Here is a 25,709-nt window from a genome sequence, read left to right on the forward strand (position 1 = left end):
CCTAGAGTCTCAGAAGTTTACTATCAAAATCTTAAACTAGTCTTTATATATTCAAGTCTAAATATCTCACAGAGCAGTCCAAAAGCAGTACACTCTTGTTACTATCATTATTAGGAGAGAGTCAGAGACACAGACACAGACACAGACACTGACACAGACACACAAAGCATGACAGAGAGACAGATGGAGAGAAAAAGAGAGAGAGAGAGAGAGAGAGAGAAAGAGAGAGAGAGAGAGAGAGAGAGAGAGAGAGAGAGAGAGAGAGAGAGAGAAGACTCTGAAGGACAAAGTAAGTAGGATAAAGATCAAAGTGTGTGTAAGAATTTTCTAGCCAGCACCATAGTTGCTACTTTGCATGGAACAGAGAGCTTCTGGGATGAGATTAAAATGATTTCCTTTTTACAGTGTCTCTCAATCCATTTTCCCCATGAAAAAGCAACTGGATTTCTAACCATAAATTAGATAACAATTGAAATGAAAAGTCAAAGAAAGCTACGAGAGCATAAAGCAGTAGAATTCTGCGAAAAGGGTGGGATAAAAGAAATAGTAAATAAAAAGTTTCTAAAAGAGGTCAATCCCTTAATCTCAGCAGGGAGTTCTATATCTTCCGGAGCAGTCTTAGTGACAACTTCTTAATCACTGGATGAGGAAGATGACTTGGATACCTGTAGAGAGCACCACACTGGTTGGTTTAGAATCCACACTGAGAAAAAAAAAAGTCAATTTCATTGCTATTCACTGAAAATATTGTTTGAAGATAACTGTAGACTTCTAGAATGAGGGAACAATATAACAAGGAATTTTACTGAAGAGGTTCCCTCAGGAAAATTTTTCAAGGCATTCTACCTGTGCACTGTCCCAGAAATATGAGGCGATATGGGTTAGTGGAAATTACTAAGCTCCAGTTCTACTATTATTTACTATCTGAACAATTTTGCATAGGTCACTTTTTTTCTCTAGGTGTCAGTTCATTATCTGATGGAGAATTTGTACCAGGGTCCTTCCCTGCTCTAAATGCCATGACGCCATGGAAATACCCTTAATGTGAATCCAATACTGCTGGAGAAGTTGCTTGAATAATAGCTATTTAGTGTACTTTATGTGAAAAGTTTAGGGGGATCATGCCATATGATAATGCTTATTCAAGTCTTTGTATTAATTTCCTTTCCCAAATGACAAACAGAAAGTATTAGAAACAATTCCTCTTTATGATGACAGAAGCAAAAGTTAATAAACAAATAAACAAGGAAACAAAATTATGCTAAATTAATGTAATTTCCTTTTTACACAAGATTTTTACCCTGGTAGATCAGGGTATTGCTAGAGATATACTTTACTTAAATATCAACAAAATATTCAGTAATATCTCTCTCATTCTATCATTTTGGAAAAGACGAATAGATTCTAGAGTCGGGGGGGAGTGTATTAGGTGGTTGAATAACGTCTGAATTACCTAAGTCAAATAGGCATTAATCAGTAAAATCTGACTTGAAGCAAGATTTCTTGTAAAGCACTCAAGGGATCCCACCTTGGTCCTTTGCAGTTTAACTTTTAATCAGTAAATTATATAAAAATATAGAAGCCATGTTTTCCAGATCTGCAGATGTTAAAAGGCAGGAAGTGATAATGCATTGGATGATAAGACTCAAGATAAAAAAAAAAAATCTAAATAGGCTGGAACATTAGGTCAAACATAATACAATTTAACTGATTAAGGATAAATATAAAATTTTGCAGTAGAGTTCAAAAATCAAATATTGAAAAGACATGGTCAGATAGAAGGTGATGAGGAAAATCTGAGAATTCTAGCAAATTAAAATTTAAATGTAAGTCACCTATGCAATATGGCAACTAAAAAAAGAAAAGCTAATGCATCATTAGGCTACATTATGAAGACATGTTGTCCAAGATCAGCACAAATAACATTCATTGTACTATGTTCTGGGCATCAGCATATTAACGGCAAGTTTTTTCATCTGAGGAAAACTCATTTAAGTTGAGATAAAGAGGGCAAATGATAAATTTAATGCACCCCAAAGTTAGAACATGCAGCCAGCATGGGTGAATCTCAGACATTTCACATGGCAAGCTTCAGTAGAAGAAAATAGTTGGAGAAGAAGAATAGAGAGAAGTTTCCTTCTCCTAGAGCACCAATATCCAGAGTCTATGCTTCCCCTTCTGGTGGTTCACTATCTCCTTGTGAGATACCATTAGTGTCCTAATGGTATCCCCCTGCTATGACTAAAGGCAAAGGCAAGCATAATCCCTCACGTGTTGGTGGCTTGAAGTAAAGTGTCCCCACCAATACTGGCATCTTAACTCAAAGTCTTATTGCTCTCTATTAGTTACGGTTCTACTGGTTGAGTCACATTTGTTGTATTAGGTTCATTTTGGGGTTGGAGTGTGTGTATGTGACATTTTAGAAAGGACATTAATAAACTGGAGTACTCCAGAGAAGAGTGACCAACATGGTTAAAGTTCTTGTCTTTAGTATGTGAAAATCAGCTAAAATAGCTGAAGGTAGAGGTCATGGAGAAAAGAAAACATAGTTTCACAATAGGTTGTTTTTGTATAGTGATTCATGGAAGATATATAGATATAGATAGATACGATATGATATATAGATATATATCTATACATATCTATATGCACACATATATGTACAAATATGTGTATGTATGTATACAGTATGTGTATAGATAGTGTATTTATTACTTTTATTATTCAGTCATTTTCAGTCATGCCCAAAACTTTGTGATCCTTTTTAGGGATTTTCTTGGCAAAGATACTAGTAGTGTGATTTGTCATCTCCTTCAGGTCATTTTACAAATGAAGAGGGCAGCTAGGTGGTGCAGTGGATAGAACGCCAGTACAGGAGTCAGGAGGACCTGAGTTCAAATCTCACCTCAGACACTTGACACTCACTAGCTGTGTGACCTTGAGCAAGTCACTCAATCCCAATTGCCTCATCCTGGGTCATCTCCAGTCATCCTGATGAATATCTGATCACCGGATTCAGATGGCTCTGGAGGAGAAACGAGCCTGGTGATCTGAACAGCCCTCCCTCACTCAAAACAAAGTCAAGTGCAAATCATGCCATCATTTCTCTGATAGCATGATCTTCTTCGGCAACGAAGGATGAACACATAATGTTAGTATTAAATGTATAGTAAGCTAATATACTAAAATATTATAATATATAATTATATATAATGTTTTATCTTCTCTATCAGTATAATATAAAATTTTATTATATACTATTATATACTAATATATTATGTTGATATATATTTTAACACATTTTAGTGTATATCATTATATATGACATTAGTATGATATATTATGTTTTACTATGTAATACAATACACTAATATATGCACATATTATATCAGTGTGTTAGATTTTATATAAAATATATTAATACTACATATGTATATATACTGGTATATAATATACTAGTATATCATAAAATAAATTCATATATTATTATATATGCTAATTCATAATACATACATTTGTGTACATGTATCAGTGTGTATTGTATACTTATATATGGATAAGTATATGTGTATACATATATTAAATATCTGGGGAAGCTAAGTGACTCAGTGGATAGAGCTCTAGGCCTAGAGTCCAGAAGAACTGAGTTCAAATGTAGTCCCAGTCACTTAACCCTGTTTGCTTCAGTTTCCTTATCTCTAAAATGAGGCGAAGAAGGAAATGGCAAACCACTCCAGTATCTTTCCCAAGAAAACTTCCAAAAAATTTCATCTAGTCAGACACAACTGCAAATGTATGAAAAACAAAAATTATACACACACACACACACACACACACACACATCTACATATTCTTCTTGGCTACAGAAAGCAGAACCAGGATCAGTGGCTAAAAAGTGCAAAATCATATGCGTTTTCTTTTGGCTATTACATCACAGTGCCAACTTATATAACCTTGCAATCCAGAAATATCCCTTTTCCTTTTGGAATGAACTGCTTCCTCTCTTCCCATATTTTCTCAATCCTGAACTTGTCTTGTTCATTGGTTGAACCAAAAACTAGGACTACATTCATCAATATTTTCCATTTTCTATTTGGTTCATTATTCTTGTCAGTTTAGTTTCTTTTGAGATCTCAATTCTTTTACCTAACTTGTCAGTTAGTCCTCCCATGTATATGTTGCATATATACATCTTTGAGATGTTTATAAACACACACATATACATATATTGTATCTTAATATATTATAGATGTATAAGTCACTCAATCCCAATTACCTCATCCTGGGTCATCTCCAGTCCTCCTGATGAATATCTGATCACTGGATTCAGACGGCTCTGGAGGAGAAATGAGTGATCTGGTGATCTGAATAGCCCTCCCTCACTCCAAACAAAGTCATGTGCAAGTCATGTCATCATTTCACTGATGGCATGGTCTTCTTCAGCAACAAAGGACGAACACATGTAATGTTAGTATTAAATGTATAATAAGCTAATATAGTAAATTATTATAATACATAATGTTTTATCTTCTCTACCAGTATAATATAAAATTTTATTGTATACTTGTATATTATGTTGGTATATAATATATTATATATTAACACATTTTAGTGTATATTACTATATATAAGGTATTGGTATGATACGTTTTACAATATAATACAATACACTAATATATACCCATATTATTTTAGTGTATTAGATTTTAGATAGAATATACTAATACTATATATGTATATATAGTAGCATATATTATAACATACTAGTATATCATATAATAAATTCACATATTATTATTGTATACGCTAATTCAAAATATATATATTTGTGTGCATATATTAGTGTGTATTGCATATATATGTATGTGTATACGTATGTGTGTATACATATATTAAATATCTGGGGAAGCTAAATGACTCAGTGGATAGATCTCTGCACCTGGAGTCCAGAAGAACTGAATTCAAGTGTGGTCTCAGTCGCTTAACCCTGTTTGCTTCAGTTTCCTTATCTATAAAATAGGATGGAGAAGGAAATGGCAAACCATTGCAGTATCTTTCCCAAGAAAACTTCCAAAAGGTTTCATCTAGTCAGGCACAATTGCAAATGTAGCAACAACAAAAATTATACACACACACACACACACATACACACACACACAGAGATACATCTACATATTCTTCTTGGGCACAGAAAGCAGAACTAGGATCAGTGGTTAAAAACCTGCAAAATTATATGAGTTTTATTTTGACTGTCACATCACAGTACCAACTCATAACCTTGCAATTCAGAAAAGATCCTTTTTCCTTTTGGAATGAACTGCTTCCTCTCATTCCATATTTCCTCAATCCTGAACTTGTCTTGTTCATTGGTTGAACCAAAAACTAGGACTACCTTCATCAATATTTTCCATTTTCTATTTGGTTCATTATTCTAGTCACTTTAGTTTCTTTTGAGATCTCAGTTCTTTCACCTAATTTATTAGTGAGTCCTCCCATGTACAAGTTGCATATATGCATCTTTGAGATGTTTATAAACACACACATATACATATATTGTATTTTAATATATTACACATATATGTGTTTATATATACATTATGTTTCTTTGAGTGATCTCTATGTCAGATTACTGAATGCCACTGCATTACATGAGGCTACGTATTATGCATTTCATATGGTCTCTAGTGACTGCAAAATATTGACATGTGGTGCAATGTGTTATGTATTGCATGTAACCTATGTAACAAGTAGCTGAAATTCTTAACATGTGACGTTATATGCTATGTATTATATAGTACCAATGAAGTGTGTAATTTTGTCATATGTGCAAAATACCATTCTTAGGTTTTTTTGTTGTACTTCTGCACATGCTGGACCTTAATTTCTTTACCAGACTTTGAGTATAGGAAATATATTAGGTGTACTGCTAAGGAGGTAGTAGGACAAAATCAGTAACCCTTCCATACACTTACTGTTCTTTGTGTAGACTACTTCCTTCTCTGGGAGGAGAAAGGCATTGAAAGTAATTTTCTCAAGTCAAGATTTCAGACTGGGAATACAATTTCTTTCTACCTTTATCCCATCCACGCTTCCCCTACCCCCACATACTTTGAAAATCAGCCAGAGAAATAGAATTTCAAAGACAATAAGGGCTTTCTGGATACTTGGATGGGTCTGGCTGGTTATTAATTGAGTTTTGACAGCTTAAATGGTTTGAGGAATGGAGATTTTCCAATCTAAGTCACCAGTAGCTGCAACAAATTGCTCAACAAAAAAAGCTGTATTTCAACTAAAGAACAAAAGATGGTAGCAGAAAGCAGAAGCAGCCAGCAGAGACAATTAGCAGAGAGCAGTTTGATGACATCACTAGAGAATATGGGGAGTCTATAGCATCACTTGTGGATGTTCTCTAGACCACATTTTCTTCCTGGATGAGTTCCCTCCCTCACAGCTGGTATGGTAACCTATAGGGGAATGTACTCATAGGTGATTGGGAAGCATCTTTTTGGTGACGTTTTTTGCCTTTCTATTTATTATTATTAATTACCATTATTTTGCTTTAAACTAATATGTCATTTGGTTGACCTAGGAAAAGAAAACATACAATCTTGAGCTATGGATGTTAAAACACAAGTATGTGGAATCTGGAATGGCTTCTTAGGGATCTGTGTGCTTGTGGGGGAACGGGGTTTTGATGTTACACAAAAAGAAAATTTCGTTAGCAATTCAGACTTAATATTATGTACTTCATAGGTCTAAACTCAGAAAGCAATTACAGATGTGCAAAAGGCACAGAATGAAATTCATAATGCAAGTATTTCCATTTTTCCAAATGCATTCATTTTTCTCTATAAAAAGAAGAGTTTGTAGTTATTTTTTCATTTGTCCATTTCTGAGAAAGACCTTAGCAGGAAATCTGCCTGAAACTCTGCTGCTATATATTATCCATAAGAGTACAAACTGTGATGAGGTAAGGTATGTTGCTAAGTAAAATTAAACAGACGGGAAGCCAATGGAGATGTAAGGGTAAGAAGAGGAAAGGAAAATTCCCCTGGGTAAGTATCAGAATGATGACTCCCTGATGAGGAGATACCCTGTGGAAACCTTTACTTCTCTTTCCAATAAAGTCCCATGACTCTCTAATACCAGAAAAGAGTCTCCACATCATCATTCTTTCTGAAAGTAGATGGGACTGTTTCCTCCCATGAAAACAGAAAAGACCCTGACAACAAAGTCACAATTAGAAGCTCTGATCTGTAGCTCAGAACAGTTCCTATGGGTAGGTCAGAGACTGAAGTCCATGTTCCAATTACTTTAGCATGATAAGTAGGCTAAGTTTGTCACCAGAACTGTTTAGCACCAGGGACATCAGGACTCTTTGTCTTTGCAGCATGCTGACAGTGAAAAACCTATAAGATCCAAGTGTACAGGGTGAGTAACTTTTCCTTCCAACTTAGACGCGAATATCCTTTGATAGTCCTTCTACCTACTGACCTCTGTCCATCACTGATCTGTTCATAAAAGGGTGTGTAAAGACCCAGGTGCATAGACATTACCCTTCAAAGTGGTTTTGACTCCTCTACATTCCCCAGTAAGCTCAAAATTCTGCTGGCTCAGTCACACTCTAGTTATGTGACTTTGGAAATCAGGAAGAAGTTTTCTTTTTTTCTCTGTATTGAGGGACCATAGTGACTTTCCAGACATGAAGAGATTCCATTTATTTCACTTCACACTTGCATAAATGCTGAGATCCTCAACCTTGGTCGATTAATGTTTTGTGATACCCTACATGCTTAAATTAAACTGCATGTCACAATGGATCCTCATTCAGGTTGGAAGAACAGTGCAATTCTGAGATTCTATAAGATTAATATTAATAGATTTTGATTTTCTGTTTCTTACATCACCATAGTATCCTAAGTGTCCCTCCCTCTTTCCTTTCCAGATAGCCATACAAAATTAATGTAATTTGGAAAATTTTATAATTGTTCTTAATATACATGGCAATCCCATCAGTTAATGTAAAACTAGAAGCAGAATCCTTGTTTACAAACTCTGTGCCCAGGATCTTCTAGTCAGTGTATTACACACTAGTGCTTCCCCCTAGCACTTTCTTGACACATATCATCACTCCTCTCTAGTTTTTACAATGATTCGCTATTTAACATGTTCTAGGTCAAGTCAAAAGGAAAATAAACAGGTGATGAGTAGTTCTGTAGTCTGTGTTACTGCAGGGTCACAGGAACATTTCATTGGAATTGAGGAACTTGGAAATTCTGCCTCACCTGTAGGTAGTCATGGTGAAATGGGTGTCAGCCACATGTGTGACAGAACATTTATTAATGGGCTAAAGAACTAAGGACTTGCTGAGTAGGAATATTCAAGACATGCAAAGGCACAGTTTGAAGTTTGAATGTCTTTAAACCTCTGTTGGATTAGCTCTTTGTAAGAATATTAGAGATTGTGTGTGCTGAAATCGACCAATGTAAGGCTTTCAGATATTGACTCAGCACGAGAAACAAGATTATGTATCCTGGGACCTACATGTCTGGACCCCACATGGAGACTTTCCAACTCTGTCTCTACAGAGGAATGGTGAAGAAAATAGTTAGTCACTGAGCATCTCCTCATGAGAAAAAAAAAACAAAACATCCAGTCATATCTCTCTCCAAGGCAGGAGAAAAATATGTTTTAAGCTTTCTATCAAGAAAAAGAAGAAACTCTCATACTTGAACTTAGCTAATTCCAAAGTATGCAGTCTGTCTTTAGAATCTACTTTATGAATGAACAATCTCTTCATAACTTAGTTTGAAGGGTACATTGACTGGAGCTAAAAAGGTGCCCAAATTGAGGAAATATCTGTCCAGGAAAGAGGCAACATGGAGCAGCAGAAAGAGTACTGGACTTAAAATTAGAAAGATATGGATTCAAATTCTACCTCTAACAGATATATATTGATTCTGTCATGACTGGAATGTCACTCACCTATATCTGTCTCATTTCCCTACTGGCAAAACAAAACAACATAAAATAAATCATAATACTTGAAGGGGCAACCTTACTTGGTTGTTGTGACCTTAAAATGGGGAAAAGTTTTTATTTTGTTGTCACCTCACCTGTGAAGTCATCAGTGTAAAGAATTCCTGGTAAGGAAATCACTTCCCTTTATCAACACAGATCTGCATCTATTTTGCGAATTACAGGCCTAGAGAACTGCCCAGGGTACTGAGTGGTTAACAACACACAGCAGCCAGTATCCATCAAAGAGAATACTGAAAGCCATGTCTTCCAGAGTCTCCTACTAGGTCTCTATTCACCATGATATTCTGTCTCCCATGGTAGTGTATACAAAGAGATATGTAATTGCCAGGTATTACTATTAAGGTCTTCAAATTTTACTGTCACAGTATGTATATGACAATTTTCAAAGGGAACTACCTAAGGAACTATTTATATTCTTTCAGGTGTAAGTAACGGGGAACTGGTACATAGAGTTAATATTACAAAGAGCGTAGTCTAAACCACAGAAAACGGGGCTTACAGATGAAATCGCTGAGACCCAAGACAGCAAGGGCTGATGTTTGGTTGTCACAGGAACAAAACTAGGGTGTCACAGTTGTATTACGTTTAGTCTACTCATTGAAACTAAGGTATAGATGTATTTCATATGTAGGCTTGTATTTTAATAAAACCATGCTCTACAAACCCAACTCTCTACCATCTGTAGGAACCAAGTCTGAGTGTTATTTCTGTGATTTCAGGTGTGCTCCTAATACCTTATTTTTTTATTTACAGAGATCTCATTGAAAGAAAATAATGGATGCAAGCAATCACTCCATAGTGACCCAGTTCTTCCTCAAGGGATTAATAGATCAACCAAGGTTCCAACTCCCCTTGTTCACTCTCTTCTTGCTCATGTATTTAGCCAGTGTAGTGGGTAACTTGGGAATGATCCTCTTAATTGTACTAAATACTCACCTTCACACCCCCATGTACTACTTCATTAGGAACTTGTCCTTCATTGATCTCTGTCACTCTACTGTCATCACCCCAAAAATGCTGGTGAACTTTGTGTCAGAAAAAAATGCCATCTCCTACCATGAGTGCATGGCTCAGCTCTTTTTCTTCTTCCTTTTTGCTATTGCTGAGTGCCACATGTTGGCTGTCATGGCATATGATCGCTATGTTGCCATTTGCAGTCCCCTGCTTTATAATGTTCTGATGAACTATCAAGTTTGCTCCTGGCTCATGGCAGGGGTGTGCTTTCTGGCAATTGTTAGCTCCACAATTCATGTGGGCCTCATGCACAGAGTATTGTTTTGCAAAGCCAATGTCATCAACCATTACTTTTGTGATGTCCTTCCCCTCCTGAGTCTCTCCTGCTCCAGTACCTATGTGAATAAACTTTTTGTCTTTTACTTAGGTGCATTTAACATTCTTACCCCAACTCTAATTATCCTTAGCTCCTACATCTTCATCATCATTAGCATCCTTCACATCAGGTCCCCTGAGGGTAGGTTCAAGGCTTTCACCACCTGTAGCTCCCATATTGCCGCTGTTACCCTCATTTTTGGCTCTGCCATGGTTGTGTACCTGCAACCATCATCGTTGCACTCCTTAGCTCAGGGTAAAGTATCTTCTATATTTTATACTACAGTACTGCCTATGCTGAACCCCCTAATCTATAGCCTAAGGAATAAAGATGTCAAAATTGCCCTAAGGAAAACTCTTAGGAAAGGAGAGTTCTCATGAGAAAGAAATGATAGGATCAGATATAACACTGCAACTTTAGCCTCAATGAGTGCCAGGTTAAGTGTTAAATTTATTTCTCACTATGGATGATAGAGAGATAGATTAACACATATGTAGATTTTAGAGTTTTTGTCTTTGAAGTGGGCTGTTATTGATTAGGGTATAACTCTCTTGTTTTAAGCATGAAAAACATAAATCCACTGAGATAGTCTAACTTGTTAAATTTGATTCTGCCTGCTGGAAATTATTTAGCTGAAATCTTCTTTCAACTGACTGCTTCTAATCATCACACCTACAACAGAATAGCTTTTCTGCAAGGCTTCACCATTCCCTCAGTTCTGTCTCCAATTCTTCTCCTTAAGGTCATATTTTTAAGGCCATCTTTCAGATTCCTACATTTGGCTCATATGCACTTCTGTGGCTTAAGTGAGCCTCCTCACTCTCTATAACTCACTGTTTACTTAACAGTTCACAAGCCCCCAGTTTCTTCTATCAGATTGATAGTACTTTTTAAATTATGCCTGAGTCCAAGTGTTTATGTGATTTGTTTTCAACTTTAAGATGTACCATTTTAGTAATAAATATTTATCTGCAATGAAGCTGAGGTATCCTAAAGCCTTGAAATTCCAAATTCTTCAACATGGTCTGTCCATCCTTTGATGTCCTTGAAACACTCATTTTTCTCTAGTTTTTTAATGGATAAATGATCTTTCTGAACTGTTTTATACAAGAGAGACATTATTCTATGTTATTAAAAAGATGTTTTAAATCTTTATTTATATTATATTGTTTTATATTGTATTGTATCATATTATAGTATGGTATATTACATTATTGCATATTATATTGCATTATATTGTATTATATTATGTTGCATATTTCAATTTATTTTTTACCCAAAACTGCTAAGATTCTATCTGAAAGCTTAGCTTCTTTACATATTGTAGCAATTTTTTTATTAACAGTATTTTTATCTGTTCCTTATTGGGATCACAGCGTTCATCTGTAGCAAAGCTATTATTTTACAGGCCTTTAGCCATTGTTACAGATTTTTCCCTTTATGAAAAAATGTTTTCTGCTATTTTCATCATTGTTTTATATTTTATTATATCATGGGATACTTTATGTTATATTATACTATATCATATGGGTACTATCTTGTCATGTCATCTCATGTTTATGTCATATATCACATTATAGCTATTATATTAATTATGTTATATTTGTTATGTTATATTCTTCAGTTCATTGTACAATATAACACAATTATGTTCTATTACATTGTATTCTATTATATACTACAGTTCATTTTCTATCCAAACCTGCTAAGATGTTATCTGAAAACTCACCTTTTTCATGTAATTGTCAGCAGCTTAAAAAATTAAAACAAAGTTCTTTTTCATTCCCTTTAGGTTTCAAAATATTTATCTGTTACAGTGCCAATATTTTATGATCTTTTAACTATTACAGATCTTTCCCTTTACATGCAAAGACTTTTCTGCAACTTTCATCATAACGGTGTCATATGGAAATAATTGCTTTAAATAATTGCAAAGGATCTATGTAAAAGGAAATGTACTATATAATATATATGTATAAATATATATGTGTATATATATATACATACATATTTATGAAATAAAATCATCAAATAAATGAAAATATAACCCGAGTATACGTTTTCTATTCTACAAGTGTTCTCAACAACAATGTTCTCTCTTTAACTCCATGTCTTGAAATCCTTAACTTTGTTCAAGTCTCAGCTCACGCACTTCAAAATGATCACTTTCCTATTCCTCTCCCAAGAAATTATTTTGTACCTATTTATCTGGAACGTGCTGTTTCCCCTACTTTTTACTTCTACTTTCATAACTCTGTTGCCTAAAAACATGCTTGGTGCATAGCAGATACTCAATACATTCCTGTTGAAGTATAGTGAATGAAATACATTTGGGGCACTTAGGGCAAAACAAAGTTTTAAAGCTAGAACAAAATATTTTCTATTGGCTCAAGATAGAAGTAGATGTCGGTAAAAAGTTAAAGAACTGTGCTTGAACTATATTCAAATTAATTGTTACTGATGTGTGCTTTAACTTCAAGAGTATAAATATTGTGACATTTTCAGAACTTGTGTCTCTGGAAGGAGATAGAATATAAATAGCATTCTAGTGATAACATGTCAATACCTGACATTTGCAAGCATATCCATCTAGCATACAGATATATAAAAATATATATATATATATAAAATATGCACACACACATGCATATATATATATACATACACAAATATGTATATACATACAGATATGTGTATATCATTATAATTTTCTTTCATATAACTATTAATTGTTTAATTAAAGAAAAGATATATAGTTGCTAACATATTGTGCAAATGTGATCTGGCAAAAACTGGTATGATCCCTACATTTGCCACTTCTAGTTTGTTACTTGCAAATAACAAAAGTAAAAAACAAAGAAATACACAGAATAAAAGTGATGAGCCAAGAAAAAATATCTATGTATGAAGTAAATACATAATACAAAAAAAAGGAGTTGACATAAAACATTCAAGATCTAAAATGAGATGAAGCTACATTATACTGCAAAGAGCAATAGGCAACAAACTGATATCAATAATAAACTTAAATTCTGCAAATCCATAGCATCTAAACTGATAAAACATTAACTGAGCTACAGGAAGACATTGACAGTACTACAACAGTAATAAAATTCAATAATTACCTTAGTGTTGGATTCCTAATAAAAAAAAAAAGAGGAAAACATAAAACTGACAAAATTGCTAGAGAAACTCATCCTAAAAGAATGGGACCATTAAGGAATATATGTTTCTAAGCATCATATGGAAGTTTTTGAAAAAATTAATAAGTATTATAAAGCACAAAACAATTACAAACAAATGCTAAAAGGATGAAATAGTAAATACATCCTTTACAGGTCTTAACACAATAAAAACAGTAATTTGTTCAGGGATCACAAACAAAAGACATAGACGTAAATGAAGATTTAACAATGAAATCCTAATTAACAAGTGGATCAAATAACAAATCAAATAAACAATTAAAAGTTAAATAAAAGTAAATTATAATTATATATATACATCTGTATGATGATGATATGAATATTAGCTATGCCGCTCTTGATGATCATGATCATGAAGAAACAATACACCTAAATTTTTGGATGCAACTAAAGTAATTTGCATGGGAAAATCATATCCCTACAAACATATATATTTTAAAAAGGAAAGATTAATGAACTGAATATTCCTTTAAAAAATTAGAAAACCAAAAAAGTAAACAATTATAAAATCAACACAAAAGAGGAAACACTAAAAATTAGAGAAGATATAGGGAAGAGTATGAGGGAATAAGCATTTACATAGCACTTATTTCATATCAGACACTGTGACAAATGTTTTACAATTATCTGGTTTTATCCTCACAAAAATCCTGTCATTATTACCCTCATTTTACTGCTGAGGAAATGGAGGCATATAGAGATTGTTACTTGCCCAGGGTCATACAACTAGTAAGTTCCTGAGTCCAGATTTGAACTCAGGTCTATTTCGCTGGCTTAGATAAATAGGAAATTTAAAAAGAAAAACAATATAGAAATAGCAGTCATCAATATTAAAAAGTTTGTGGGATGACAACCACCAAAAATTATTAAGAAAAAGGTCAAACACAATTCTGAAATAATCATAATTAGTCCTGCTTCCTGACTCCAGTTGGAAAGGTGATAGACTCAAAACATCAATTGAGACGTATCTTCCTAGTGACACAGCCTATGTGGACACTCATTTTGCTTGGTTATACATGTTCATAATGGGCTTTACTTTTCTTGCTTCCTCATTGGGAGAAGGAAGTGGAGAAGGAGAGAATTCAAAGCTGAATATATAAAATTTAATGTAAAAAAAAATCAACCATATAAAAGAATAATGTAAATGACCAATAACAGGAAAAGTACAAATCAGATCAGTTCACTAGTATCATCTTATCTTCCAAATTGGCTAAGATGACAAAAGTTGAGAATGGTAAATATTAGGGGCAATGTAGGAAGATAGGCATAATAGTGATCTGCTAGTGGAGCTGTGAATCAGTAAAAATGATTTTGAAAGCAATTTGGAATTGTACATATAAATAGTCTAAAATAGCTATGGACATTGATGCAGATACTACATTACTAGGATTATATCACAAGGAAGCCATTAGTGAGAAGAAAGTCCTCATTTATACCAAAATATTCATAAAAGCATTTTTTGTGATAGCAATAATTTGGAAACAAATCAAATGTCCTTGAATTGGGGGATGACTACACAAATTGTGATACTTGAATATTATGGACTATACATAAGAAGTGAAGAATATGATGAATACAAAGAAGCACAGAAATATCTACATGAGTTAATGCAGAGCTGCAAAAACTATATACACAATGACTACAATATAGACAACACAACCACACACAATACAAAATCAAAATTCAATGTTGCAAGACTTTAAAGAAAAAGGAAGGTTAAAAAAGGATATAAAAAGAAACTCTCAACTGAAACTTTTGCAAAGGTAGGAGATGCACAAGTATTGTACTTCACTTGTATTTTCATACTTTTTAAAATACATGTATGAATTATGCTAATTTTCTCTTTTTGTTTTCTTTTGTCTTTAAAAATACTATTTATTATATGAGATAGTTCTTTGAGGTGAGCAATACTGGATAAAACTACAATGATGTTAAAAAACAAAATTGATCAATAAAAACTTATCTTTAAAATAAATTTGAACCAAGGAGGAAGAGACAAAGTTAAGATGGCAGAATGAGCATTTTTGCCCAGCAAACCTAACACACCTCCTCCACAACGATCTAGAAAATATGTTATTCCAAATTCTGATGGAGAGAGCCAAGAAAAAATACCAGTGAGTCATTTGTTCCAGACCAGGATAGCTTGGGAGATAGAGTAATCTATAGACATTTGGAAAGAGGACTGACCAGGAGCATGGTACAGTACAATAGTGGAAGCAGGTGGGCTGTGGTGTGGAGAATTCCAGCCCTCAGGATTTATGACACTAAGAATGAGCAATACAGCTGGAAGCACAGGGTGCGAAAGAAATCTCAATGGACCTCCCAGCTTGTTTATGGAAAAAGACTTTGAAACAGCTGATAGGTTTATCATCTACCACACAGTTATGGTTCACAGTTCTAGAGTAGAGAGGAGCAGTCATGGTTGCAAGCAAAAGAGGACCTAGCTGGGTACAGAACGGAGAACAACTTCCAATATTAGCTGTATGGCTCTAAGTCAAAAGCAGAGGGGAACTCAGTTCTAACCTCTAGCCCCACCTAAGCCTGCAGTGGAACAACCAGGGCAGGAAATCAATACCAAAAGGGAGTCAAGAAATTCAGTCACTCTGAACTAGCTCAATGTTCCAGTGGGGTAATAGTAACTGAGTTCAGCAACAGTCTATTGAAAATCCCAAATGGTCCAACAGATGCAGACCTGGGTCAGGAACTTGCATAACTTATACTAGGAGGGTAGGGAACAAACCACTCCCCAAATCAAACTGTCTTGGAAGTATCAAAAATTTATAGGTGCCTAAATTGTTTTGAAAACAGTAGAAGGATATAACAACACAGAAACACAGACAAGCTATCCCCGCCGAGAAGTTAGTAGAGTTCAATTCTAACATAAAATCCAAAGTTAAGAAGTCAGCTGGAAGAATAAGCAAATAAAAACAAGCCAGTCATAAAGAGATACTGTGATGACAGCGAAGCTCAATATACAAACATTCAAAACAAAGATTTTAAAACATCTACAAGCAAAGTCTTAAATAAAATTGTAGATTGCATATAAGCCCAACAAGAATTCTAAGAAATAAAGAAATAAAAAGAGCAATAAATTATTTTTAACACTAAACAGAAGAAAAATTGGAAAAGACAGAAGAGAAATGCAAGAAACTCATGAAGAGGGAATTAATAACTTTGTAAAAAAGGGATAAAATATTACCGAAGAAAATGATTTCTTAAAAACTAGAACTAGCCATATGAAAATTAATAACTCCATGACATATCAAGAAGTAATAAAGCCAAAAGTCTGATAAAAAATAAAATGTGAAATATCTTATAAGAAAAACAACTGACCTGGAAAATAGATCAAAGAGAAATGATATAAGAATCATTGAATTAGTCTGGATGGAACCAAGATGAAGAAGTAGAAAAAGCACTCTACTGAGTGCTCCTCATATTCACCTTCAAAAAACTTTAAATTTATGCTTCAAATCAAATTACGAAGTGTAAGAGCCAACCAAAGATTAGAACATGATATTCTTCAACCCCAAGACAACTCAGAAGTTCAGAAAGAAAGATGTGTGACATGAGGTTGGAGGATGGCTTGAAGCTCATGTGAAGAAAACACTAGTGGTGGGACTAGGTGGTGACAATAGAAGCAACAGCAGTTTTGGGAGCTCCCACACCAGAGATAGTAAAGGGACCTGGAATTTGGTCAGAAAGAAATTATGGGTTACCCTCATGTTAGCACTGGATGCAAGATCAGATGCTGTTTGGCAACTCTACTGCCTATATCCCCTTCTGAATCATAGTTCAAGATCAAAGAGGAGAACTGTTGATCAAAAGGGAATGGAAGCCCTGGGGACAATGTAGCTTCTTTCCCCAAGAGATCAGAGACCCAGAGCAATATCTATTGCAATTCCAAGGAATTGGGGGCCTTTCTTGTGGTAAAGTTATTGTTGTTGTTTAATCATTTTAGTCATGTCTGATTCTTCATGTCCCCATTTGGGTAAACCAAAAGAGTAGTAAACACATCTGTCCTCGTATCACATCACCTTGGAAGCAATGACATCTTCCCAACCCTCAGAAATAGCTCTGAAAACACCAGTGTGAAAAAGTCCAAAAGTTTGAGAAAGTGCCTTTCCACCCCAATGCCCCCACCATGCTGGGAACAGAACCCACCATTCACATAATATTTCAAATTAAGAAATAGGTTGGTAAATGAGCAAACAAGAAAAAAGTAATATGACAATTAAAATCCATTATTGTGACAGGGAAGATCAAGACAAAAACTCAGATGATGAAATCAAAACATTTACAAGCAAAGCATCTGAAGAAAAAAATGTGGATTAGACACAAGTCAACAAGAATTTCTAGAAGAATTAAAAAATTATTTCCAAATATCAAATGAATACTAGAAGAAAAGTTAGGCAAATAAATGAAAGGAAAGGAAGAAAAATATGAAGTAGCAATTTAACTTCTGGGTAAAAGAGGAACAAAAAAAAGTATCTTAAAAAACAGAATTATCTAAATGAAAAAAGAGATACCAAAGAAGAAAATCATTCCTTAAAAAATAAAATTGAGCACGTGAAGGATAATGACTTCATGAAACATCAAGAAAAAAAAGTAAAAAAGAATGAAAAATAGAAGAAAATGTGAACCATCTCAAGAAAAAGGTACTAAATTAAATAAGTAATATGAGTAATTAAATTTTTTCTAAAAAATTCTTATTTCTCCATAAAATAACAAACAAAATATTTGTTTTTAAGTACAATGGCTTCAACACGTCTAGAAAGCATCCATATCTAGAAATGAACTTGTCAAGAAATTAGTCTGGATCTCTGGTACTCATCACACCATAAACTGTGATGAGACAACTACTATCATTAAGGAAAATTAAATAAGTAGGAAGTCAATGAGAGTAACACACAAAAAACTCCAAAGAGTCATTTCTAAAAAACAACATCTGAATCTCTGTTGAGGTGGCCCTATGGGAAACTCTACTTCTGTTTTTAATAAGATCCCAGGACTCTCCCACACATACAAACACACACGCACACACACACACACACACACACAAACATTTATATAGTGTTGATGTTCATGTCTAATGATATTAGTAAATATTTCTTTTCCTGTAGCTGGAGAAGACCCTGAGAACAAAGGCACAATTAGAGACACTGAGTTATACCTTAGAACATCTCCCATGAAATGTCAGAGTCTGAAGTTTGTACACCAGTTCTTTGGGTGCTGATGAAAGACAGATTTGGTCTCTAATATTGTAAGAGCACAAAGGATTAAGATTATTTGTCCTCCAGACTGCAGACAGGGAAGAACCTATACAACCCAAGGCTAATACTTCCTTCTAAAGATTGATATGACTAACCTATGAGATTCAATTGCCCATTCACTTCTCTCCATCTTCAACCTGATTTGGAGATGTTTAAAGGCATGGGTGGGAGGAGTCTGAGAAGCATGTGGAGATATTACCTACCAAAGTGGCTTCAATCTCAATTCTCTCCCCAGTGAGGGACAGAAATTGGACTGGTACCATATCTTTGTGAATTCAGAAATCTCTTCTCTATATTTCTTCCTTGCCTCTAAAATGGAGACAATATGGCAATATTTCCTAAAGAGAAAAGTCCAGCTTTTATTGGTGACCAGAATGAGGAGCTCCTGAAATGTATGTAGAGTGTCAGAAATATGATTAAGAGCTAGAGAAAGAAGGATATGGTGAATGACCAAAGAGAAGAGCTGGGAAAAAAATCATCCCTGTCCTAACGCTTCCCTTTGTAATCCTGTCACCCCAGTCCTGTCAGTACCCAGGCCTCTCTCCCAGAATACTCATTGCTCCAGGAGTGAAGGGCCAGTGTGGCTCTTTTCAAGGGCTAGGGCTTGATGCTTCATAGTACTGTAGAGAGCCACTTGTGGACTCAGGGGATTGTTGTAAACTTGCAAACTTGCTTCACAATCTTTCTATCTAAGCTGCCTTGCAGTGCTGTTTCCAACATAATCATCATTGTCTCAAGCATATTGCCACGATGATGTTCTCTAGCACTCTTGAGGATGCCTTAGATCAAGTTATAGGTGATGATTGGACCAGTATTTATCAGAGTGCTTGGCACAGAGTAAAGGCTTGTTGATTGATTGAATTTTCTGAGAAATGTAAGATTTGTATAGCAGGATCATAGGTGCAGTTGTAATTCTCTAAGAAAGTGGGAACCTGGGAACCACCTCACCTCCAAAGTGGCAGCAGGAAAATGATAGTTGGTCACAGATATAGTGATACAGGTCATTATTTGTGGAAAGAGGAACTAACCATGTAGTAAATGGAAAGAGATTCAGAAATACCAAGACACAGCTTTAAAGTTTGGATGTCTTCAAGTAGAAGCTAAATGACTTCTTTTCAGGGATGTTATAAAGGAAACTTAGCCAAATCTAGAGGCTTTATGTCACCAAGGCAAACAAAGCAACATATTTTCTAACCCAAGTCACTGGAGCCCACATAAAGCCTTGTCTTTAGCCCTGTCCCTAGAGAGGAATCTGAAGACACAGTATCACAGATTATTCTGTGATATCTTTCTTCAAGGCATGAGGAAACTATCTTTATGTTGTCTACCAAGGTCAAATCTTCATTTTTCAAATTTGGCAGAACTATTCATTGGCAATATTTTAAAATGAGTAATCTATCTTAAATAAAAATAAGGTTTTATGGATTCTTCTCTGTTCTAATATCATGGGTATGATGAGAAGACTAATAGGATTTTCAGGCTAAGAAAAGATCCACCTTTCCAGGAACGTAAAAGCATGATGTCATGGAAAATGGGCTTGACTCAGAAATATGTGGGTTTAAATTTTGGCCCCCATGTATAATTCCTCTGTGACCATGGACAAGTTCATCTCTTTGAGCCCATTTCCTCATTATTAAAAAGAGGATAATACCCAACTAATAAGATAATTTTGTTTGTTGGTTGCTTATTTGCCATGTGATTTTATCAATGTAGAGAACTCCCAGTGGGGAAATTTCTTCTACTGATGCAGACTTTCAACTATTCTGCAGTTTATAGTCTTATCCTCTAAGACAATTGTCTGGAACACTAAGAAATTAAATTGACTAGGGTCACTTAGCCAGTATGTGTTAAATACGGTACTTTAACCTACATCTTCTTGATTGAGGTTAGCTCTCTACTTACTGTTGAATGCTACTTATAAATGTAACACATGTAAAGTATCACACAAATGTCAGCTTTTATGTTCATTGATTTTTATTTACAGCATGAAGATAATATAGGCAAAGGTTTTCACAATGCTTTTCTGTATACAGTAGAGTACTGTAAAGTCAATATATTGAATTATTTTACTTTGTTCCAAGTAATTTGCACACCACTATAGGATCCTGTCTGAGAAGTTAACATTCCAAAAGGTCTGGAAGATAACAGAATTGGAGTTGAGTGTGAAATCATTGGGAGACATTGGACAAAAACAGTCTATTGAGGTATGTTGCTTGGCTATAAAAGGAACAAAACTGAGCTTGAGAGCTATAACAGGCACAGTCTACTGTCTACAATTAAGGTACAGTTAAAATAAGGAAGATGTATCCTACATGCACACCTATAAAAAAGATAATAATGCACGGGTACCTACCTATCTGATAAGCCTCTTGAAATTTTGGGAAAGATATTTTTTCTTTTTCTTTATTTAACCAAACTTGTAATTTCATTGGTGTAGGCACCTTTCAATCATGAAACTCCTCTGATTAATGCAGATCAGCATTAATTCTATACTCTTAACTCTGTGCCACCTGTGTGCTTTCTGAATTGTGCTTTACCATTGTAGTGTGTTCCTAGTATGCCATTTTTTTTTTCTAAAAAGAGAGTTAACTCCTGGAGACAATGGATGCAAATAATCACTCCTTAGTGACCCAGTTCTTCCTCAAGGGACTAACAGATGAACCAAGGTTCCAACTCCCCTTGTTCACTCTCTTCTTGCTCATGTATTTAGCTAGTGTAGTGGGTAACTTGGGAATGATCCTCTTAATTGTATTGAATACTCACCTTCACACCCCCATGTACTACTTCATTAGGAACTTGTCCTTCATTGATCTCTGTCACTCTACTGTCATCACCCCAAAAATGCTGATAAACTTTGTGTCAGAAAAAAATGCCATCTCCTATCATGAGTGCATGACTCAGCTCTTTTTCTTCCTCCTTTTTGCCATTGCTGAGTGCCACATGTTGGCTGTCATGGCATATGATCGCTATGTTGCCATTTGCAGTCCCCTGCTTTATAATGTTCTGATGAACTATCAAGTTTGCTCCTGGCTCATGGCAGGGGTGTGCTTTCTGGCAATTGTTGGCTCCACAGTTCATGTGGGCCTCATGCACAGAGTATTGTTTTGCAAAGCCAATGTCATCAGTCATTACTTCTGTGATCTCCTTCCCCTCCTGAGTCTCTCCTGCTCCAGTACCTATGTGAATAAACTTTTTGTCTTATACTTAAGTGCGTTTAACATTCTTACCCCAACTGTAATTATCCTTAGCTCCTACATCTTCATCATCATTAGCATCCTTCACATCAGGTCCCCTGAGGGTAGGTTCAAGGCTTTCACCACCTGTAGCTCCCATATTGCTGCTGTTGGTCTTGCTTTTGGCTCTGCCATGGTTGTGTACCTGCAGCCATCATCAGTTCATTCCATGATCCAAGGTAAAGTGTCCTCTGTGTTTTACACTATAATCTTACCCATGTTGAATCCTCTGATCTATAGCCTAAGGAATAAGGATGTCAAACTTGCCCTTAAGAAAACATATGAGAGAATAAAGTTCTCATGAACAAGCAAGAGAGTCAGAGACTAATTCTGTTACCTGGTTTGTCAAATTTTGCATTTCTCTTTCTCAGGTCTCTGGTCTGTGAGATAGGCATAACTGCCTAATCTATCTAAAAGGGTTAATGTGAGAACCAAATGACATAATTATATATAAAAGCCCTATGATAAATATGTCTTATAGAAATCAGAGGCAGACACATTGGAATGGGGGCACTCTAGAACACAGACAAGTAAATAAATATGAACAATATTCAAATCATTTATATAACAAGCAATCATTAATTTTTAAAGGGGAAAGAATGTGAATAAATGTGAGATGAGAAAAGATTCCTATATGAAGTAGCACCTGAACTGAACAATGAAGTAAGTTAAGGACTTTTTGACATGAGAGTAGAGGCAGAATACACAGTAGACATGGAGGACCAGTTCTGCAAGGACACAGATTTGAGAGATAAAATGTTGTGCATGGGGAACTGTCAGTTTGACTGGAAGAGAGGTGGCAGCAAGGTGAGGGACTGTTGCAGGGAGGAGGGAATTTGAATAATGATGGAATGAAAGATGAAAATCAGTTTACTGAAGCTTTAAATGTCAGGCTAAGGTATTTGTATTTTATCCTAGGCACAGTAAAGAAACTTTGAAGTTTTTGAGTAGGAGCGGGACATGGCCAGATAAGTTTTTATACATGTGCAGGGATGTAGAAGAGTTGTGCCAGTACACTTGCCCTACTTTTTAGCCAAGCCTGAGTCTCTCTCCTAAAAACAATGCATTATCTATCTATCTATCTATCTATCTATCTATCTATCTATCTATCTATCTATCTATCTATCTATCTATCATCCATCTATCATCTGTCTATTTATCTACCTATACATGCACATATACATATATATTTATATATATTTTTCAACATTCATTCTTTGTAAGATTTTGAGTTCCAAATTTTCCTTCTTCTCTCCCTCCCTCCCCAACACAGCAAGCAATCTGATATAGGCTATATACGTACAAACATGTAAACATATTTCCACATTAGTCTTGTTGTGAAAGAAGAATTAGAACAAAAGGGAAAATTACAAGAAAGAAAGAAAAAATGTAAAAATGGTATGCTTCAATCTGCATTTGGACTCTATAGTATTTTCTCTGGAAATAGACAGCATTTTCCATCTTGAATCTTTTGGAATTGTCTTGGATCATTGTATGGCTGAGAAGAGATAGCTCAATGTTGCTGTTACTAGGTACAAAATTCTCCTGGTTCTACTCACTTCACTCAATTCGTGTAAGTCTTTCCAGGTTTTTCTTAAAGCTGTCTGGTCATCTTTTCTTATAGAACAGTAGTATTCCATCACATTCATACTCCACAACTTGTTTAGCAATTTCCTAATGATGGGCATCCTCTCAGTTTCTAATCCTTTGCCACCACAAAAAGACAAGCCTGAGTCTCTTTGAGGAACATAAGGATGTGCCCCATTTGAAGGCTGAAAGAGACAACTATCATGAAGTGAAAAGTGAGGCAAATGAACCATTTCACATTCAGAAAGGAGTGGGAGGTTTTTGTTGTTACTGTTGTTGTTGTTCAGTCTTTTCAGTCTACTCTTCTTGACACTTTGAGTAATAGAAATACCTATAAACAGGTCAGCAAGAAAATGAACTTGCCCAAGAACACAGACCGCCTCAAAACCTACTCTTTTATGTAAGATTCAACACAAATATGGGCAATATACCAGGCAGGTTGTTATAAATTAAGGTGGAGTCCTTCACTTAGGGAGCTCAGCTCTGAATCAAGAATTGTTGAATCTGAGAGTTCAACCTTTCCTTTCTCCTGACTTGGAGCAGACAAACCTCAGGGATGGGCCCCTGAGAAAGTCAAAGAGGGAAGGCTTCTACAAACCCTAAGCTAACAGTCTTCATCCTTGTTGAAGGATTAATGTAACACTTGAGCTGAACTATAACACTATAACACTTCAGCAGAAAGAGCCAACCCAGCGGTGGAATTATTTTCCTTGCCTATCCCAGAGATAGCTATGTAAAATGACCAAGAAACTTGCTTGGCTAAGTCTGGCAGTGGCCATGACCAGTCAGGATATATCACAGCAACCAAGGAGTGCTTGGCCCCACTAAGTAGCAGATCAACCAGCCCACCAGACGTGCCATGTCTTGAGAGGACCTGATTTAGCTGAGCCACAAGTCCAAATGAAGGGCCATGACTTGAAGGAAACCAACCCAGCTGAGAAATGGGCTATCACTAATGCCGCACACTTCAATGAAGTTCATGAAGATCCTTTTGAGAGAAAAAGGACATCAAGTCCTCACACTTTCAGAGTTATGGATTTGCCTTGTCTACATGTGCACTCTACATGTATGTTTTACAACCATTGCTCCTTAAGTTCATGCTCACTCATCCCAATGGGAACTCTGATGTATTCCTGGGAGAGGGTACTTCAGGGTTTTGAGATGAATATTCTGTAATTACTGTTCCTGTTAAGCTATTTGAGTAGACAACCTTTGCTAAGAATTGATTCTATTGGCTAATTATTAACTGGTGGAAGCTTACGAGTATTAAGAGAACAGACAACCACAGGGTCTATTTTTATGAGAACCTAGAGTAGCATCAAGGTTGGATTAGTAAATATTTAACAACATGCTCTCCCAAGAAGTCACACACATTTAATCTCCCATGATCTTCTTCTTCTTCTTTTTTTTTTTTTTACATTTTATCCAACACTTTCTTAAGTCTAGAAAATCAAACAAACAACAGTGAATTGGTTTGCTGATTTCTGAGATGTAAATACTCACATTAAGAAGTTAATGATGAGTTCAGAGTTGTTTAAATTGGCTTCTGCATATGCCTAATTAGCAGTAACACCCTCTGGGGCCCTGACCTTCCAGTGCAAATCTATCAATCCCTTGAAAACTCTAGCACCCCTTCCCTGTTCTGACGAGCAATTTCTAAACATCTCCTACCCCCAACATAAGCTTCTGTGAATCTTTGCTGAGACTAACAGTTTCTAACTACCCCTGTTTCTGGAGAGAGATAGCTCCAAGGACACTTCTGCAATGCCTTCCTTCCTGTAGTTTGGCTATTCTGTTGACCCTAGAAGTGACCCAAGCTTAGGGCTAGGCCAGAGGCCTGCGTCTGTTTCCTAGAAGCACCCTAAATCTAGCCTGTGGTTTTTCCAGGAAGGTGCTATTATTCTGCAATAAATAACCTGTGACCCACCTGCTGCTCTATCTATGTATCCAACTGCCACTTCTTAGTGTATATAAGGTCTGTTTGTAATTTCCCTCACAGAACTTCTTTGAGTAAGAGAGTGCATTATTCTGGATTGCAATTCCA

The 25,709-nt window shown here is 35.5% G+C and overlaps 1 protein-coding gene, 1 long non-coding RNA gene and 1 pseudogene across 2 annotated transcripts in view; all 3 read left to right on the forward strand.

The window, feature by feature from the left end:
- Positions 1-25,709, forward strand: part of LOC140509006 (uncharacterized) — a 60,650-nt gene that overhangs the window by 24,805 nt on the left and 10,136 nt on the right. The gene's annotated exons all lie outside the window — the stretch shown is intronic.
- LOC140509003 (putative olfactory receptor 8G2) lies at positions 9,699-11,420 on the forward strand (annotated as a pseudogene).
- Positions 21,447-22,382, forward strand: LOC140509004 (olfactory receptor 8G50-like). The gene has a single exon (XM_072616918.1). It carries the CDS (start codon positions 21,447-21,449, stop codon positions 22,380-22,382), a length of 936 nt encoding a protein of 311 aa, XP_072473019.1.

The sequence above is a fragment of the Notamacropus eugenii genome, chromosome 5, assembly GCF_028372415.1.
Source record: "Notamacropus eugenii isolate mMacEug1 chromosome 5, mMacEug1.pri_v2, whole genome shotgun sequence".
Classification (NCBI taxonomy): domain Eukaryota; kingdom Metazoa; phylum Chordata; class Mammalia; order Diprotodontia; family Macropodidae; genus Notamacropus; species Notamacropus eugenii.